This window comes from Dryobates pubescens, chromosome 12, assembly GCF_014839835.1.
Source record: "Dryobates pubescens isolate bDryPub1 chromosome 12, bDryPub1.pri, whole genome shotgun sequence".
Classification (NCBI taxonomy): domain Eukaryota; kingdom Metazoa; phylum Chordata; class Aves; order Piciformes; family Picidae; genus Dryobates; species Dryobates pubescens.
In genome coordinates, this window is record NC_071623.1 from 7,085,357 (window position 1) to 7,105,422 (window position 20,066).

Below are 20,066 nucleotides of genomic sequence, written 5' to 3' on the forward strand. Positions count from 1 at the left end.
GGGGGGGGGGGTCCCCTTAGGTCTCAGGAAAGAGAGGCCATTCAAAAGGATTAACACTGAAATCTCCACTCTGGGCAGGCAGCAAATGTCCTCCCAGGGAGTCTAAACTGGGCCTTCAGGCACTGTAGGTGCACTGGGGGAATGGAACAAAGACAGCATTTAGCCTCAAGGAGAAAACTAAATCTGTTCTGAAGAAGAAACCCTAAGAAGATTCTGAGCAGCTTGTGTAGTGCCCATGTGTGAGCCTCAGTGATAGGTACCTCCCTCTGTTGTTCAGTTCTGTTGAACTGATGTAGCTGGGATGAGAAGCACTCTTCCTCCTAGTAGGACTTCACCAATGGATCTTTGTCTTAACGAGCAGCATGCACATCTGAAGAAAGAAAGAGCTTTGAATTCTCTGTTGGTCTCAAGCAGTGATGATGAAAGATACTCTCTCTTTACAGCTGGGTCTGTGTTCTTAAGTTGGGAGGAAAAAGTGGTTAGGAGCAAGAGCTGCAGCCTAAGACCACAGCCTTGAGATTCCTTTCTGAATGAATTCTTCTCTCACCTTGCAGCGTGATAGAGGCAATCAGTTGTTGTTTTGCTTTTTGTTTTTAAAGTAGGCTTTTCCAGTCTGAAGATGGTCAGACCATATTTTCCTGGCTTGGCAAACTCTTACACAGACTAGCTGTTTGCTCAAGATTTAGGGCTGCATATGTTCAAGATTTAGGGCTGCATATGTTGAAGTCAATAGAAGAGAAAGTTTGTGCCATAGTAAGGTCCTCTAGAGGTCAAGGGTAATGACACAAGATCCACTTGGCATTTAGATTTTGGAAGTCTTATGTATGGAAGTAACATCTGAGCAAAAAAAACCAACCAGCAGCATGGCAGGGAAGGATCAGACAGATTGTTAGGTAGGAATTAGTAAAGTGTGAGTAGTAAAATGGCAGCAGAAGAGAGGTCATTAGAACACAACCACCTGCGTTAAAATGTTTCCTCAAGTCACTCAGCCAACATCTTTAAGGCCAAAGTGGTGCCCACAAGTCAAGGCTGCTGTTCTTTATGTAAGTAACGTTACACCTTGAGCAGCCAACCTTGAGCGAGGATATTCTGAGCAGTGTCTCTTAGGGCTGAGTGATGAGTGACCCTTCTTCTCAGCCTCCTGTTTATCCTGGGTATCTTCCATTTAAACACTGTCCTTAAGCAGTGGATTATGTGCAATTTAAATAGGAAGTCATGGTATAGCTGTGGGACATATATTTGGAGTAAGGATGTAGTACATAGGTTATGAAGAAAAAGTGGCTGCAGGGAAACCTTAGAGCAGCCTTCCAGTATCTGAAAGGGGCCTACAAGAAAGCCAGAAAGGGACTGTTGGGAAGGGCCTGTAGTGATAGGATGAGAGGGAATGGATTGAAGCCTGAGGAGGGCAGATTAAGACTGGAGATTAGGAAGAAATTCTTTCTAGTGAGGCTGGTGAGACGCTGGAACAGGTTGCCCAGGGAGGCTGTGGAGGTGTTCCAGGCCAGGTTGGATGAGGCCTTGAGCTACCTGGTCTAGTGTGAGGTGTCCCCTCCCAGGGCAAGGGGGATGGAACTAGATGATCTTTAAGGTCCCTTCCAACCCAAACCATTCTGTGCTTACTACATACAATCCACATTTCAGGCCTGGAGCTCATTCTGTAGGTGACCTTTGTTCTCACCTGATCCTGAATTTAATTTCATTCCTCTCTCTAAAATTCACAGTGGCTTTTCAGAATCCTACTCCTGAACAACTTGAGTGGGTTTTGTTTGGGGTTTTTTTTCCCAAGGTGTCAGTCTCACCTTCTACCTTGAAGTTGATTAGATGGCTTCAGAGGCTGGCAGCCACAGTATTGAGAGAAAAAAATTACAGCATTGTCACTATGCAAACCTAAAGGAACTTATTTTTCCTCTAAGCACAGGGAGATTTCCCTCAGTAAACAGTTGGTCTACTGCAAATGTAGAAGAGAGGAGAAGGGAAAGCTTGTGGGGGCTGCCACTTTATGAGGGAGTGTTGAGGGTTTTATTTTGAGGGGATGGGGGTTGGGATGTTTGGGGATTTTGTTTTGTTTGGGGTTTTTTGGTTGGTTGGTTTGGGGCTTGTTTTGTTTGGGGGTTTTGTTTGGGTTTTTGTTTGGTTTGGGGTTTTTTTTTGGTCTCTTTTTAAGTTAGTCATTGTCAGGGTGAGGGGTTTTGAGGCCAAAGGGAAAAAAAACAAACCAACCACCACCTACTTTTCAGTTTTTGAAAGTGTGATCTTTTCTAGGATGTGATCTTTGTAGGATTTTGCCACTGGCTGCATTTCCTTCACCCTAATAACACACAGAAGCTAAGCTACCGCTTTGTTGCTCTAATCTTCCCCAGAGGTCCCTAACCTAAATCTTCTCTCCTTGTGCACTCTTTGAAGAAGGGTCATTTCCTGAATCTCTCTGCAACATCATGAAAGTTGGTAGGCTAAAAAAAGGTGCAGTTTGTTTATGAGGAATTGCCACCCTTGTCTTGATGGGTTAGAAATTCAGCCCAGGACGGGCTTTCAAGGCTTAAGAGAGGTCAGGCAGAGGAACGCGCTCCTTGGGTGTAACGAAATTAAAAGGAGATCTTTAGGAGTCAATTACCCTTTTCATAAGCCAATACTGACAACTTTCTTGAAATCTTTAGGACTCAATTACCCTTTCCTAAGACAATATTTATACCTTTCTGGAAATCTTTAGGACTCAATTACCCTTTCATAAGACAATATTTATACCTTCCTTAATGTTTGACTGTGTTGCGTGCGCTAGCGCAGATTATTTCTCTCCAACGCCAATGCACTGTGAATTATTAAACGCCTCTTTAATTCTGTATTTCACAGTAGGAATGCCATGCTGGGTCTAACCTGATTTCCATAGCTTAGCCACCCTACTTGCTGCAAGAGAGATGATGACCAGTAAGAACTGTACCCTTGATCATCTCTTTTATTTTAAATTCAGTCACCTGCAGATCGGTGCAAGAAAATCCATGCTGGGGATGAAGTGATTCAAGTTAATCACCAAACTGTGGTATGTATCACTGTGTTCTGTGTGAATTGGAGATAGAGGTGCCATGGCACATCAGCATGTGTAGAACAGAAAAAACAAATCATCAATGTGTGTTTGATAAATATTTATTCTAACAGCTACAATTTTCCTTTTCTCTTCTGAAACCACAATAGTTCATAAAAAAGTCCTTAAGGTAAGCCCCAGTCCTCTTGGGTGTCACTGGAGGGATGGAGTTAGGCTTTGTAGGTGTGGCTTTGGGAGATCTTCTGCTCACCTACAAATGAATAGTTGGGTTTAGTGTAACAGAAGGTTTGGGTTGAAGGGATGCAGGGAGTGGGAAATGTTGTGCCCTTGTGGGTTTGAGATGAAGATAATTTGTAGGTTTAAGATGAAGCCAGGAAGGGGTTGATCTCTTCTCCCAGCCAACCAGCACCAGAACAAGGGGACACAGTCTCAAGCTGCACCAGGGGAGGTTTAGGCTCGAGGTGAGGAGAAAGTTCTTCACCAAGAGAGTCATTTGTCATTGGAATGGGCTGCCCAGGGAGGTGGTGGAGTCACCATCCCTGGAGGTGTTCAAGAGGGGATTGGACATGGCACTTGGTGCCATGGTCTAGTCATGAGGTCTGTGGTGACGGGTTGGACTCGATGATTTTTGAGTTCTCTTCCAACCTTAGTGATACTGTGATGATTTACTGGAAGCCAGAAGACTTCTGCTGGAATGTGTGGAACAAGGTTTTTTGAGAAGACAGCCTGCAAACACTCCCACAGGGAGCCCAGGGTGTTTAGCTTAATTTAAATATGGCTTTTTAAACCTGGGAGGTTAGAGATGAAGCGAATGTTTCAGGTGTGCTAGGCAGGGAAACCAATGGCATGCAGCTTGCTCTTGGTGTGAACAGATGCACGTTCTTTCCTCATGGTTTTGTTTAGGATCGAGGCAAAAGGTTGGTAGCAGAGCAGACTCTCAGTATGAGAAAGCAGCTATTCCTTGTCCAAAGTATGAAGTTTCCTCCAGAGTAGCAAAAGTCAATGCAGAATGTGAATTACAGTGTGTCCTTGCAAGCAATTGAACTGAGCAGTTTAATGATTGCCATTATTAATACAGCAGCCATTTGTTTCAAGTGTTCTGTCGTTCTCCGTGGGGTTCCACTTCTAGCTTGGGGCCATAGTACATCATGTCAGCTCCTCTGCACAAATGAGGCTAATATTTCAGGAGAAGACCCTCCAGCTAAGTTGAATATCAAATGTACTGTACATGCATGGAACTTAACTGATTGGAAGCTCTCTCTTGAGCTATGCAAGGGAATGTGATAAATCTAAGCACATCAGGGAGAGTTTTTAATATTTCTTTTGGGCATATGTAGTAGTCACAAGTGGTGTATCCTGTGGTTACTTAGGTGTAATTCCATTGTATTTTTGCACTTTAGTATGAAAGGCATTGTAGAACATGATTATTTTGACTATCAGACCTGAAGAAGCACATCAAATGGGGGTGTTCAGCCTGGAGAAGAGAAGGCTCCGGGGAGACCTAAGAGCAGCCTTCCAGTGCCTGAAGGGGGCTACAGGAAGGCTGCAGAGGGACTGTTTGCAAAGGCCTGAAGTGATGGGATGAGGGGCAATGGTTTGAAATTAGAGAAGAGGAAATTTAGATTGGATGTTAGGAACAAGTTCTGCACCATGAGGGTGGTGGAACACTGGAACAAGCTGCTAAGGGAGGTAGTTAGGCTCTATCCGTGGAGACCTTCAAGGTCAGGCTGGACCTGATCTACTAGAGGATGTCTCTGCTAACTGCAGTGGGGGTTGGACCAGATGACCTTTGGAGATTCCTTCCAACCAAAACCATTCTATCATCACCAAACACTCAGGCCTGCTAGTTTTTCCAAGAAGTTGTGATGATGCTCTGTAGCAAAGCTGCCTTATCAAACTTAAGATTTCCAACCAGCTAGGTATTTGTTCTGGCTTTTATGGCATATCTACACTGCATTTATTTGACAGGAAGATCAGATTCTTACTTCTAACACTAGTAATGAAAATGATAAGCTTTAAGATAAGCTTTCTTACCTGGTTGGATGGAATTTTGCATGTAGGATTTTGGTGGTTTGCATCAGTGAAGCCTGGTATTTTGAGACATACAGAGAAAAAAGGGTTGATTAGGGATCTGCACCGGGGGAGGAAGAATAAACTGCAGCAGTACAGGTTGGGAGGTGATGTGCTGGAGAGCAGCCCTGGGGAGAAGGACCTGGGAGTGCTGGTGGGCAGCAAGTTCTGCATGGGACAGCAACGTGCCCTGGTGGCCAGGAAGGCCAATGGGATCCTGGGGTGCATTGAGAGCAGTGTGTCCAGCAGATCCAGGGAGGTTCTCCTCGCCCTCTACTCTGCTCTGGTGAGACCTCATCTTGAGTACTGCATCCAGTTTTGGGCTCCCCAGTTTAAGAGGGGCAGGGATCTGCTGGATAGGGTCCAGCAGGGGGCTGCAAGGATGATTAGGGGACTGGAGCACTTCCTGGTGAGGAGAGGCTAAGAGCCCTGGGGCTGTTTAGTCTGGAGAGGAGAAGACTGAGAGTGGATCTGATCAATGTCTATCAATAGCTGAGGACTGGGCATCAGGAGGGAGAGGCCAGGCCCTGCTCAGCTGCACCCTGTGATAGGATAAGGAGCAATGGATGTAAGCTGCAGCACAGGAGGTTCCACCTCAACACAAGGGGAACTTCTTTACTGTAAGGGTCACAGAGCCCTGGAGCAGGCTGCCCAGAGAGGTTGTGGAGTCTCCTTCCCTGGAGACTTTCAAGGCCCTTCTGGATGCATTTCTGTGTGACCTGTGCTGGATTTTATGGTCCTGCTCTGGCAGGGGGATTGGACTTGATGATCCCTTTGGGTCCCTTCCAACCCCTGTGATGAAATGAAGCCTGATTTTGGTGCTAAATTCAGAAAATTGTCCTTTAAATTGAGGTCTGTTGAGGTTAAATAACTGTGTGAATCTTCTGCATCAGTTTTGCCTTGCAAAGAGAAATTTATTTACTTTTAAATAGCTAAGTGGCACTAAAATTGAAAGGATTTAGGCACTGTCTTAAACTTCCCTGTAAATTCCATCCTTGGTATCCTCTAAAGGCTTATCTAAAATATTTCAAATATAAACAACAGGGGAGGGGAAAAAAAAAGTTACTGAGGCAAATCATAGATTGCAGTGTATTGCAGCACTCCTCTTTCTGTCCATATATAATTCAAGAGTGTATTTTGCCTCAGGATAGTTCTCTCTTTAACCAAGTTAAAGTGCAGAAAACAATATTATTGCTTACATAAATTACTACTCTTCTCACTGAGCTTTCTGGTTTCATCAGTGATAAAAGCAGCAGAGAAAAATACTCCAAACAAGGGGAGGTGTAGACCCAGGATGGTGTGGGGCTTCTCAGACACTGGACTGTTCTTATGTGATTCCCTCTGCATAGTTTCTTTATTTTGGAGGTAGTTTTTGCATGTTGTATATACTCCTACTAGGAGTATAATAGAAGCCATGGATTTAATGCAAGTATGAGACCCCACCTGCAGCAGTGCATCCAGTTCTGGTCCCCTCTCCCCCCCAGCATAAGAGGGACATGGAGCTGCTGGAGCAGGTCCAGAGGAGGCCACAAAGATGATCAGAGGGCTGGAGAGCCTTCCCTGTGGGGACAGGCTGGGAGAGTTGGGGCTGTTCAGCCTGGAGAAGAGAAGGCTCTGGAGAGAACTTAGAGCAGTCTCCCAGTACCTGAAGGGGACCTACAAGGAAGCCAGGAAGGGACTTTTGACAGGAAGGGACTTTTGTAGGGATAGGGTAAGAGGGAATGGGTTGAAGCTTGAGGAGGGCAGATTGAGACTGGAGATTAGGAAGAAGTTCTTTCCAGTGAGGCTGGTGAGATACTGGAACAGGTTGCCCAGGGAGGCTGTGGAGGTGTTCCAGGCCAGGTTGGATGAGGCCTTGAGCTACCTGGGCTAGTGGAAGGTGTCCGTGCCCATGGCAGGGGTGCTAGAACTAGATAGTCTTTAATATCCCTTCCAGCCTAAACCTTTCCATGAATCTGTGATATGACATGATGGACATACTGATTCCCAACATTTGTGGCTGTTGGTTCAAACTCACCAGAATGTATGGCAACACAGATGACAGGAAATACGTTTAATTTGGCAAAATGAGCCAATCCAGTGAGTTATTGCTGCAAGCTGATATGTTTAGTGTCTTCAAACACCTCTAAGTTACCTATAAGTTGGATTTTCTTGTAGTCATGTACTCTGTAGGTAACACCCAGCTTTTATATGGCACGTTCTCTACTCTAGAAACTCTTGGGCATTCAAGCCCTCAAAAATTAGTTGCTGGAATTCTTTTTGTATTTGGAGTAGAAAGTGTTCAAGGAGATTTTGCTAACATTCCTCTGAAACATGAGTGATAACATTTTGGTTTTCTGCAGGAATTAACACATCAGAAGGGTATGATACCTTTCTGGACCCTTAATCTCTTTTAATCTTTTGTTAGACAAAGCTCGGAAGAGGTTTTTCAGATTCTCTGCTCGGCAAGTTTGCTGATAATACCAAACTGGGAGGCTGGGCTGAGACACCTGAAGGCTGTGTGGCCATACAGTGAGACTTAGCCTGAAAGCTGGGCAGAGAGGAACCTAATGAGGTTCAACAAGAGTAAGTGCAGAGGCCTGCACCTGGGAAGGAAGAATAAACTGCGGCAGTGCAGGCTGGGAGGTGATCTGCTGGAGAGCAGCCCTGGGGAGAAGGATCTGGGAGTGCTGGTGGGCAGCAAGTTCTGCATGGAACAGCAATATAGCGTCACCCAGGGTACTCCAGGAATGCATCCAGGTGGGTTTGGAAAGTCTTCAGAGAAGGAGACTCCACAACCTCTCTGGGCAGCCTGCTCCAGAGCTTTGTCACTCTCACTGTCAACAAGTTTCTCCTCACGTTGAGCTGAAGCCTTCTATGTTCAAGCCTGTACCTGCTGTTCCTTGGCTTATTACTGTGCACCTATGAAAAGAGCTTGGCCCCCTCCACTTGACACCCACCCCTCAGATATTGATAGCCATTGATCAGATACCCTCTCAACCTTCTCTTCTCCAGATTAAACAGCCCCAGGGCTCTCAGTCTCTCTTCACAGGAGAGATGCTCAAGTCCCCTAATCATCTTCCTCGCTCTCTGTTGGACTCTCTGCAGCAGTTCTCTGTCTCTCTTGAACTGGGGAGCCCCAAACTGGACACAGGATTGCAGGTGTGGTCGCAGCAGGGCAGAGCAGAGGGGGAGAGGAACCTACCTAGCCCTGCTGGCCACACTTTCTTGCTGCACCCCAGGATCCCATTCATTCTGTTGGCCACCAGGGCACATTGCTGTCCCATGTAGAACTTGCTGTCCACCAGCAGTCCAAGGTATTTCTCTCTGGAGCTCCTTACCAGCAGGGCAACCCCTAACCTGTCCTGGTGCCTGTTGTTATTCCTCCCCAGATGCAGATGTTGTAAGTGGTTTTAATATTTCCAACAGAGTTAGTGATAAACTATGTGCTGCCAAAATTTCTTTGCATATATTCTTGATAAAAGTTGATTGTTATACTCCTGTAGTATTTGTTGGTGACTGCTAACCTTGGCTCAGTTTGGATTTGCAGGCAATTGAAAGCAATTTAAAATGAGAGCACTGTCAATTCTGCAGTCAGCTCTGAGGTGTGGAGTACATGATTGGAGCATGTTTTATGCCCAGGTAGCCCATAATAAGTAGACTTGGAGTTTTCTGTTGATTCCTATAGAACAGGAAATGGATCATATTATACATTTTGCCTGATAAGACTTGGTTAAAAGGCCTTACTGTTAGTGTAAGTTTAGGTATGTGTATTTGAAGTGAAAGGAAGGTATTTTTCTGCTGCTAATAATCTTCCTTTTAATTGAGATTGCTGAAAATTCAGTCTGGAGAAGAGAAGGCTCCAAGGAGACCTAATTGTGGCCTTCTGGTATCTGAAGGGGGCTACAAGCAAGCTGGGGAGGGACTTTTGAGGGTGTCAGGGAGTGATAGGACTGAGGGGATGGAGCAAAACTAGAAATGTGTAGATTCAGCTTGGATGTTAGGAAGAAGTTCTTTCCCATGAGGGTGGTGAGACACTGGCACAGGTTGCCCAGGGAGGTGGTGGAAGCCTCCTGCCTGAAGGTTTTGCAGCCAGGCTGGATGTGGCTGTGAGCAACCTGCTGTAGTGTGAGGTGTCCCTGCCCATGTCAGGGGGGTTGGAACTGGATTGTCCTTGAGGTCCCTTCCAACCCTGACAATTCTATGAGTCTATGAAAATTAGAGAAGGAGATGAAAGGTAAGGAGAGATGTCTTCAAAATTGTCCAAATTAATTGACTGATAATTGTGTGCAGCCTGGGCCATGCAGGAGTTAGGACTTGATAGTTTTAAACACCTCTGTGCTTTGTGCAGCTAGCAGCTGTGTAAATTTCACGGCTGGTCTTCAGGGTCCAGCCTGATCTTCTCCTGCATAATTCATTGCCTTCCTCTGATCAAGTTAGGAGGTAATTGTAAGCAAGTGTGAGGAAGTGATAGCTGTTGTAAAAGTAGATCAAAACAGTAAGAAAAGCAAGTTAAGGCTGTGTCATGAGGGAGGAAAAATTAGAGCAGTGAAATTGAAGTCAAGCACATCCTGGGCTGCAGCAAGACAAGCATAGCCAGCTGGTCAAGGGAGGTGATTATCCCCCTCTGCTCCACTCTGGTGAGACCCCACCTGGAGCACTGTGCCCAGTTCTGGAGCCTCTATTACAGGAAGGATCTGGAGGTGCTGGAAGGTGTCCAGAGAAGGGCCATGAGGATGAGCAGAAGGCTGGAGCTGCTCTCCTGTGAGGACAGGCTGAGGGAGTTGGGGTTGTTCAGTCTGGAGAAGAGAAGGCTCTGAGGCCTTCCAGTATCTGAAGGGGGCTCCAAGAAAGCTGGGGAGGGACTTTTGAGGGTGTCAGGGAGTGATAGGACTGGGAGGAATGGAACAAAACTAGAAGTGGGTGGATTCATATTGGATGTCAGGTAGAAGTTGTTCCCCATGAGGGTGGTGAGAGACTGGCACAGGTTTCCCAGGGAGGTGGTGGAAGCCTCATGCCTGGAGGTTTTTGCAGCCAGGCTGGATGTGGCTGTGAGCAACCTGCTGTAGTGTGAGGTGTCCCTGCCCATGGCAGGGGGTTCTGTGACTCTAAATTCCATGCTTGACCCTCCCCCCAGCACTGGCTGAGACACCTCAGGGATCTGAATGCTGTACATGGTCTGTGACTGAGTAGTTACTGGAACATAATGGCACATAAAGGAAAGACCTCTCATGGCTAAAATATTGCTGCTTGATGATGACAATTTCCTTTTACTCCCTGTCCCTATTCTTAGTTTGGCTCAGTGATGCTACATAAGTTTTCAGCTCAATTAAAGGCTTTTAGTGTTGGTGGGGTTTTGTTGTTGATTTGGGGTTTTTTTGTGGGGGAGGGAGGTTGGTTTGGGGTTTTTTGTTTATTTGTGGGGGGTTGTTTGGGCTTTTTTTTGTTGTTGGTTTTGGCTTACTTTGTTATTAGTGACATTCAAGGCTTCTTTGTTCTATTTTCTTACAACTTCTTTGTATGCATCTTCATTTCTTTTCATTTTCTGAAGCCAGCCTTGAGAAACATCTGCCTCAAGGAGAGCACAGCACTGTTTAGCTGCAAGGCAGCTGGGGATCTCAGGTGGTTTATTTGTGCACTGAAAAGAGAGAGGAGTCAAAGACCACTGGAATTAACTGACTCACTGGAATCCTTCTGAAACATTAAGTTGCGATCATGTAAATTTAATCTGAAACCAGGCTAGTGCTCTGTGTGTGTATGCATCTGTTTTTGTATGTCTGTAGCATTTGAATTCCAGGACAACCATTGTGGGAATTTAAATGTGAGGATATGCAGTGCACACACACCCCTCAAATTCCCACTGTGAGATGAAGCACAGCGCAGGACAAAAGAGTTACTGCAAGGCAGAGGTGGCTGTGCTGGGTTAATAGTGCTGGGTCACTCCTGAGGAGAATGTTCCTTATGCCATGGGAAATATGGAGGAGAGAGCTTATTCCCTCCCCCAGAGGAAGGATTCATTCTTGAAGCTTCATTCAGGACATGGACTTGATGGAAAGGGTCCAGAGGAGGGCCACAAAAATGATCAGGGAGTTGGAGCACCTCTGATATGAGGACAGGCTGAGGGAGCTGGGGGTGTTCAGTCTGGAGAAGAGAAGGCTCTGGGGAGACCTAGGAGCAGCCTTCCAGTACCTGAAGAGGGCTACAAGGAGGATGGAGAAAGACTGTTTCTAAAGGTCTGCAGTGACAGGACAAGAGGCAATGGCTTCAAACTAGAGATTGGGTGTTAGGAACAAGTTCTTTACCATGGGGCTGGTGGAACACTGCAACAGGTAGCCCAGGGACGTGGTTGAGTTCCCTTCACAGGAGATATTAAAGGTGAGGCTTGACAGGGCTCTGGGCAGCCTGAACTAGTTGGGGATGTCCCTGCTGACTGCAGGGGGATTGGACTGGATGATCTTTGGATGTCCCTTCTGGCCTGGACTATTCTATGATTCTCTTCCATGATTCTGTCTGTGAGAAACTGGGGTGAGATCCAGGCTGCCTAACTCATTCCTCCTGAACCTTCACCTTGTACCATCAACTTGCTGTGCCTGCTTAGATATAAGCATGTAAGCTGCTTCTGTTCTCACCTATGGCCACCCAGGGATGCTGAAATGTCTCTTCTGAGCTCTGCTGAAATGAAGTTAGAGCCCTGGGCTCCCATACACGTCCTTGTGGAAGCAAGTTCTGCATGGGACAGCAATGTTTACTGGTAGCCAAGAGAGCTAAAGGGATCCTGGGGTGCATTGAATGTGGCCAGCATATCCAGGGAGGTTCTCCCTCTCTACTCTGCTGAGACCTCACCTGGAATATTGCATCCAGTTCTGGGCTCCCCAGTTCAAGAGGGACAGGGATCTGCTGGAGAGGGCTAGAGGGATGATTAGGGGACTGGAGCACTGCCTTGTGAGGAGAGACTGAGAGCCCTGGGGCTGTTTAGCCTGGAGAGGAGAAGAATGAGAGGGGATCTAAGAAACGTTAGTAAATATCTGAGGACTGGGGGTCAGGAAGGAAGGGACAGGGACAGGCTCTGCTCACTTGTGCCCTGTGATAGGACAAGGAGCAATGGATATAAACTACAGCACAGGAGGTTCTACCTCAACATGAGAAGGAACTTCTTCACTGTGAGGGTCCCAGAGCACTGGAGCAGGCTGCCCAGAGAGGTTGTGGAGTCTCCTTCTCTGGAGACCTCCCAGCCCCATCTGGATGTGTTCCTGTGTGACCTGCTCCTGCTCTGGCAGGGGGGTTGGACTCAGTGATCTTCAGAGGTCCCTTGCAACCCCTAACCTCCTGTGATCTCTTCTGGTTATTTGTGCTCCTGGCTGAAGAGAAAGATGCCTTAGAGTCATCACACTGGAGGCAGTCAGTCACTGTGGGAAAGAGCAGGTACCCAAATGAGGGAGGATTTCAGAGGTGCACCAAAACTGAGTGAACTTAAATCAATCCCGTTTTTCAGGGCCATACCCTGAAGGAAAGAAAGAAATGAGACCTTTTTATTTTTTCTTTCCTAATTGTATCTAGCCACTGACCTTTTATCTGTGAAGTAGGATGTAATCAAACCAATAAAGTTGGAGTCTTTGCTGTTCCCAACAAATATACTCATTTATTTGTTCTAGGATGTTGCTAGCAATGATTCAAAAGCAAAAAGAGTGAGGTAGCTCTGAGCTGAAGGTTGATTGTATCAGTGAAAAAGATAAAGGTAAGCAATGTTGTTAAAGAGTATCCAAGCTTCAATGCAGAACTAATGTTGTGTCCCTGGGTAATTCAGGCTTCAGTTCCCCCTCCCACCATGGACAAAATGGATGTTGATCTCCATTGCCCAGGTGCTCTGCTGTCCTGTTACTAACATTGGTGAAGCTTGTTGAGTTATGGTGGAATTGAGCTAATTGCTGCTAATCAAATCAGTGAGAAGCTGTACTCTGGATCAGATGTGTTTTCTGATGGGTAAATGTGATCAGAGCAGCTTAATGAAAGGCAGGAGCTTCTGTGTTTAGCTCTCCATTTGGCTGCTAACTTAGTTTCTTTTGGGGGGAAGTCTCTTCATGGTGAGCTTTAGTTTACATAGCCAAAAATGAGCATATAAATTCCTTATTTCATAGTTTGGTGGAAGGAAGCAGAAGTTTCAGGGAAGTGTTGGGGGGTTCTCAAGTAAAAGCTGTGCTTTTGTTCAATGTACCTCACATAAACTGCTTTGTTGTGACTTTGAACACAGGATTGGAGAAGCTCTGCTGTGGGGGCAGGCTGAGAGAGTTGGGCTGATCAGCCTAGAGAAGGGAAGGCTCTGGGGGAGACCTTGAACCTCTGCTGTGGGGACAGGCTGAGAGAGTTGGGCTGATCAGCCTACAGAAGGGAAGGCTCTGGGGGAGACCTTGAACCTCTGCTGTGGAGCAGGCTGAGAGAGTTGGGCTGATCAGCCTGGAGAAGAGAAGGCTCTGGGGGAGAGCTTAGAGCAGCCATCCAGTACCTGAAGGAGGCTGCAAGAAAGCCAGGAAGGGATTTTTTTTTTTCACAAGGTCTTGTGGTGACAGGATGAGAGGGAATGGATTGAAGCTTGAGGAGGGCAGCTTTAGACTTTATAAGACTTGCAGACAACTGGCTTGAACATTGGATTTAAATTGCATTGATCTGGCTAATATATAGCCAAGATGCTCTCTAATTAGAATTGCAGCATATGCAATCACAAGATTATTAAACTCTCCTCTGCAGGGGAAAGCTGTTATGTAAGCGTGGACCTTCATCATCATACCAGCTTAAGAAGCTGGGTAAATCCCTGAAAGGCATCTGCTACTCTCCTGAAACTGCTTCTCCCACCACATGGATTCACCACTGTGGTGGCCTATGCTCTATAAACATCCTCTGTGGTTTCTTCACCCAGTAATGTTTGCTGGAGGTGGAAACCTTCTGGGTTTCCAATAGTTTATTATTCTTTTTTTAGCTTTTCCAGGCATCTGCAGCTGTAGGGAATGCAAAGGGACCTTGCCAGGCTGGATAGCTGGGCAGAGTCCAAGGGCATGAGATTTAACAAGTCTAAGTGCCAGGTTCTACACATTGGCCACAACAACCCCATGCAGTGCTACAGGCTGGGGTCAGAGTGGCTGGAGAGCAGCCAGGCAGAAAGAGACCTGGAGGTACTGGTTGACAGCAGCTGAACATGAGCTAGCAGTGTGCCCAGCTAGCCAAGAAGGCCAATGACATCCTGGCCTGGCTCAGGAATAGTGTGGCCAGCAGGAGCAGGGAAGTCATTGTGCCCTGGACTCAGCACTGGTTAGGCCACACCTTCAGTCCTGTGTCCAGTTCTGGGCCCCTCAGTTTAGGAAAGATGTTGAGATGCTGGAAGGTGTCCAGAGAAGGGCAACAAAGCTGGGGAGGGGTCTGGAGCACAGCCCTATGAGGAGAGGCTGAGGGAGCTGGGGGTGTTTATCCTGGAGAAGAGGAGGCTCAGGGGAGACCTTCTTGCTGTCTACAACTCCCTGAAGGGAGGTTGTAGCCAGGTGGGGGTTGGTCTCTTCTTCCAGGCACCCAGCACCAGAACAAGCGGACACAGTCTCAAGCTGTGCCAGGGGAGGTTTAGGCTGGAGGTGAGGAGAAAGTTCTTCCCAGAAAGAGAGATTGGCCATTGGAATGTGCTGCCCAGGGAGGTGGTGGGGTTTACATCCCTGGAGGTGTTTGAGACTGGATGAGGCACTTAGTGCCATGGTCTGGATGATTAAATAGGGTTGGTTGATAGGTTGGACTTGATGATCTTGGAGGTCTCTTCCAGCCAGTTTAATTGTGTGACTGTGTGAAATGCTTGCTGCTAACACATTTGTTTCATAGGGCTGCCAGCTGACCAATCCTTATTTGTGGCTGGTGTTCATGGCAATCAATCTGTTAATTTAACAGCATGACACCAGAGAGTTTCTTGTCAGATTGAGTGGCTTATCAATGTGCTAAGTTTGATAGGCAGTGATTTGAAATGCAGGGTGGTGTTGGGTTGGATTTTGATGTGGTTTGGTTGGGTTTTTTTTTTCTTTCCTTCTGCACTAATCTTTATTTATAAAATGCAAGGTGGGTGTTAGATGTAGAAGTTCTTAGGAACCACAAATGAATACAATTTCCTCCTACAATTTCTCATTTATTTATTTTTTTCCTAACTGGAAAATGAGTGAGAGCTTGAAGCTGGAAATGATTGATCAGTCCAAGAGCTCTGGTTGCATGGCAATTAAGAGAATAAGAATTTTGATGATCTCCCCATGCCAGTAAGGTTTTCAGGTTAAACATGGCAGTGGAATTTGCATATTTGCTTAGCTGGGAAAAATAACACATGCCTTTGCATGTCATATTCAGCAGGAAGATGTTGCTTTGCCTTCCAAAATGCAAAGTACTCAGCACTGGTTAGGCCACATCTTGAGTCCTGTGTCCAGTTCTGGGCCCCTCAGTTTAGGAAAGATGTTGAGATGCTGGAAGGTGTCCAGAGAAGGGCCACAAAGCTGGGGAGGGATCTGGAGCACAGCTCTGTGAGGAGAGGCTGAGGGAGCTGGGGTTGCTTTGCCTGAAGAAGAGGAGGCTCAGGGGAGACTTTATTGCTGTCTACAGCTACCTGAAGGGAGGTTGTAACCAGGTGGAGGTTGGTCTCTTCTCCCAGACAACCAGCACCAAAACAAGAGGACACAGTCTCAAGCTGTGCCAGGGGAGGTTTAGGCTGGATGTTAGGAAGAAGTTCTTCATAGAAAGAGAGATTGGCCATGGGAATGTGCTGCCCAGGGAGGTGGTGGAGTCACCATCCCTGGAGGTGTTTAAGAAGAGACTGGATGGGGTGCTTGGTGCCATGGTTTAGTTGATTAGGTGGAATTGGGTGCTAGGTTGGACTTGATGATCTCGAAGGTCTCTTCCAATCTGGTTTATTCTATTGTAATTAATTAAGATATTTCCCCTTTTATTTCCCCTTTTACAAATCTGCAAGTCAGGAAAGAATTACTGTAAATGGGAGGGGGGAGGGGGAAACTCATGGAAGCAGAAAGCCCTCATGAACTTCTGTAGGACTCTGGTGGCCCTTTGAACAGGGGGTGTCAGTTGATGAAAAACTCACCATGAGCCAGCAATGGTCAGTGGCAGCCTAGCAGGCAGCTTTATGCTGGATTGCATCCAAAGAAGGGAGAGCAGCAGCACAGATTCTGCCCCTCTGCTTTGCTGAGACTCCACCTGGAGTACTTCATCCAGTTCTCATGCCTCCAGCATAAGAGAGACATGAAACTGCTGGAGAGGGTCCAGAGAAGGGCCATAAAGATGATCAGATGACTGGAGAACACCTGTACTGTGTTCAGTTTTGGGCACCTCAATACAGAAGAGATGTAAAGGTGCTGGAGCCAGCGCAGAGGAGGACAAGGAAGCTGTGAAGGGCCTGGAGAATAAATCTGATGGAGAGCAACTGAAGGAGCTGGGAATGGCTAGTTTGGAAAAGAGGAGGCTGAGGGGAGAGCTCATTGCTGTCTACAACTACCTGAAAGGACCTTGTGGAGAGGCTGCTGCTGGTTTCTTCTCCCAGGTAATTAGTGATAGAACAAGAGGGAATGGCCTCAAGCTACAGCTGGGTAGGTTTAGGCTGGTCATTAGGAAGCATTTTTTCCCTGCAAGAGTGGTCAGGCATTGGCACAGGCTGCCCAGGGAGGTGGTGGAGTCCCCAAGTCTGGATATGTTTAGAGGTGGTTTGGATGTGGTGCTTGGGGCTCTAGTTTAGGGGTGACCCTTGTAGAGTAGGGTTAATGGTTGGACTTGGTGATCCTGGGGCTGTTTTCCAACCTGAATGTTTCTCTGATACTGTGAAATGTTTCTGTAATACTGTAAACTAGAATTTTCCTGTGAAAAAGACATTAAACTGTTCACATTGATGGAGTTTCACATTGGATACATCAGATTTAGTGCTTTGAATTGATTTTCCCCCGTCTTTAATCCCCCTAACTCTCATAAAGAGACTTCATAATCTCCCAATCATTGCTAAGTAAGGCACAGCTGAAACACACAGTGCAGTTTCCTTCTGCAAAGCCTGGAAGTGCATTTAAAAATCATGTTAAAAATCACTATTTTATTTATATCCCACTGGTGGTTTCAGTGAGAAGCAGATGGCTTTAGAGCAAAGCTTTCACATGCAGCTTCCTACCCAAGGAAAATGGCAAGAATTTGACATCCTGACTCCTTAAACTGGGGTGACATTATGTTCTCCTCAAGGCTCCCTGTCCTGCTTTCTTCAGCAGAAGCATTCCTTTCCAGAAATCTGTCTTAGAATCATGGAATTGTCAGGGTTGGAAGGGACCTCAAGGATCAGCCAGTTCCAACCCCCCTGCCATGGCCAGGGACACCTCATACTACAGCAGGTTGCTCACAGCCACATCCAGCCTGGCCATCAAAACCTCCAGGCAGGAGGCTTCCACCACCTCCCTGGGCAACCTGTGCCAGTGTCTCACCACCCTCATGGGGAACAACTTCTTCCTAACATCCAATCTGAATCTACCCATTTCTAGTTTTGCTCTGTTTCCCCCAGTCCTATCACTCCCTGACACCCTCAAAAGTCCCTCCCCAGCTTTCTTGTAGCCCCCTTCAGATACTGGAAGGCCACAATTAGGTCTCCTCAGAGCCTTCTTTTCTCCAGACTGAACAACCCCAACTCTCTCAGTCTGTCCTCATAGGAGAGGAGCTCCAGCCCTCTGCTCATCCTCGTGGCCCTTCTCTGGACACCTTCCAGCACCTCCAGATCCTTCCTGGAATAGAGGCTCCAGAACTGGGCACAGTGCTCCAGGTGGGGTCTCAGTGTAGTGGGGCAGAGGGGGAGAATCACCTCCCTGGCCCTAGTGGCTTTGCTTCTCTTGATGCAGCCCAGGCTCTGGTTAGCTTTCTGGGCTGCAAGTTCTCACTGCTGGCTCCTGTTGAGCTTCTCATCCACCAGCACCCCCAGGTCCTTTTTTTCAGGGCTGCTCTCAAGCCAGTAATTGCCCAGCCTATATCGGTGCCTGGGATTACCCCCACCCAGATGTTAAGGTCTCTTCAGCTGTTACATCAGGGAATGAACTTGTGCAGTAGCTTACATGCAGAGAATGCCTTACATAAACTGGAGGCTTTTAATTCTTTCTTTTGGCTAGCAGATAAAACCTTACATAAGCCCAGGGTACCATTATGGAGATACAAGGAATGTGCTGTTTCTAAGGAGTGGTCATTCTGAGTGTGGCCATTCAGCCACAGACTTGGACAGACTGATTGCTGGGCACAGAGGAGCCTAGTGAGGTTCAACAAGAGTCCTGCACCTGGGAAGGAAGAATAAACTGCAGCAGTACAGGTTGGGAGGTGATCTGCTGGAGAGCAGCCCTGGGGAGAAGGGCCTGGGAGTGCTGGTGGGCAGCAAGTTCTGCATGGGACAGCAACGTGCCCTGGTGGCCAAAAGGGCAATGGGATCCTGGGGTGCATTGAGAGGAGTGTGTCCAGCAGATCCAGGGAGGTTCTTCTCCCGCTCTACTCTGCCCTAGTGAGTGGAATATTGCATCCTGTTCTGGGCTTCCCAGTTCAAGAGGGACAGGGATCTGCTGGAGAGAGGGCTACAAGTATGCTGAAAGGACTGGAGCACTGCCTGATGAGGAGAGGCTGAAGAACCTGGGGCTGTTTATTCTGGAGAAGAGAAGACTGAGATAGGATTTAATTAATGTCTATAAATATTTGAGGGCTGGGTGTCAAGAGTGAGGGAACAGGCTGCACCCTGGGATAGGACAAGGGGCATTGGATATCAACTCCAGCACAGGAGGTTCCACCTCAGTATGAGGAGGAACTTCTTTACTATGAGGGTTACAGAGCACTGGAACAGGCTGCCCAGAGAGGTTGTGGAACCTTCTTTTCTGGAGACTTTCAAGCCTCATCTGGATGTGTTCCTGTGTGATCTGTGCTGGATTCTCTGCTTCTGCTCTGGCAAGGGGGTTGGACTGGATGATCTCCAGAGGGCCCTTCCAACCCCTAACGTCCTGTGGTTCTGTGGTAGAAGTCTGAGTAAGAAAGCAGCTTTGTAAATAGCAAAAAGACTGTTTATAAAGTCATATTATTAAGACACAAAGCTTGGATGTACAGAATGGAGGCTTCACTGGGATGTGGAAATGGAGCTGAAGCTGATTGCTTTCCTGTTTCATTTTATTCAAGGTATAACAGCCGTAGACCCATTACACTGGACTGAAAAGCATCATTCCAGCATTCTTGGAATCCTTTTATTCAGAAAAGAGTTCTACTGGGTTCAGATTTCAGGTCCCTTTATTCAGAAAGAGTTCTACTGGTTTCAGATTTTAGGTCCCTTTAATCAGAAAGAGTTCTAATGGTTTCAGATTTTAGGTCCTTTTAGGCAGAAAGTTCTACTGCATTCAGATTTCAGGTCTCTTTAATCAGAAAGAGTTCTACTGGGTTCAGATTTCAGGTCCCTTTAATCAGAAAGAGTTCTACTGGGTTCAGATTTCAGGTCCCTTTATTCAGAAAGAGTTCTACTGGGTTCAGATTTCAGGTCCTTTTATGCTGAAAGAGTTCTACTGGGTTCAGATTTCAGGTCCTTTTATGCTGAAAGAGTTCTACTGGGTTCAGATTTTAGGTCCTTTTATACAGAAAGAGTTCTATTGGTTTCAGATTTTAGGTCCCTTTAATCAGAAAGAGTTCTAATGGTTTCAGATTTTAGGTCCTTTTAGGCAGAAAGTTCTACTGGGTTCAGATTTCAGGTCTCTTTAATCAGAAAGAGTTCTACTGGGTTCAGAGTTCAAGTCCCTTTATTCAGAAAGAGTTCTACTGGGTTCAGATTTCAGGTCCTTTTATTTACAAGCTGTGAAGTAAAGGTTTCAGAGAGTTCTAACCTGCAATTTGCAAACAAGGACTTGTTGCTTTCCATGGCAGTCAAATTCTTCATTTCAAAACTATTTCAAAGTGCTGTCACTAAATTAAGAAACTTTGCCTT

At 46.6% G+C, this 20,066-nt stretch overlaps 1 protein-coding gene across 6 annotated transcripts in view; it reads left to right on the forward strand.

The window, feature by feature from the left end:
- Positions 1-20,066, forward strand: part of CNKSR2 (connector enhancer of kinase suppressor of Ras 2) — a 252,421-nt gene that overhangs the window by 122,284 nt on the left and 110,071 nt on the right. For 5 of the 6 annotated variants that reach the window (XM_054165993.1, XM_054165994.1, XM_054165995.1 and 2 more), the window contains exon 8: positions 2,966-3,034. The exons of the other annotated variant lie outside the window; for it this stretch is intronic. In XM_054165993.1, coding sequence (XP_054021968.1) covers positions 2,966-3,034 — 69 coding nt within the window. The remainder of the gene's footprint in view (positions 1-2,965; positions 3,035-20,066) is intronic. 6 annotated transcript variants of the gene reach the window in all.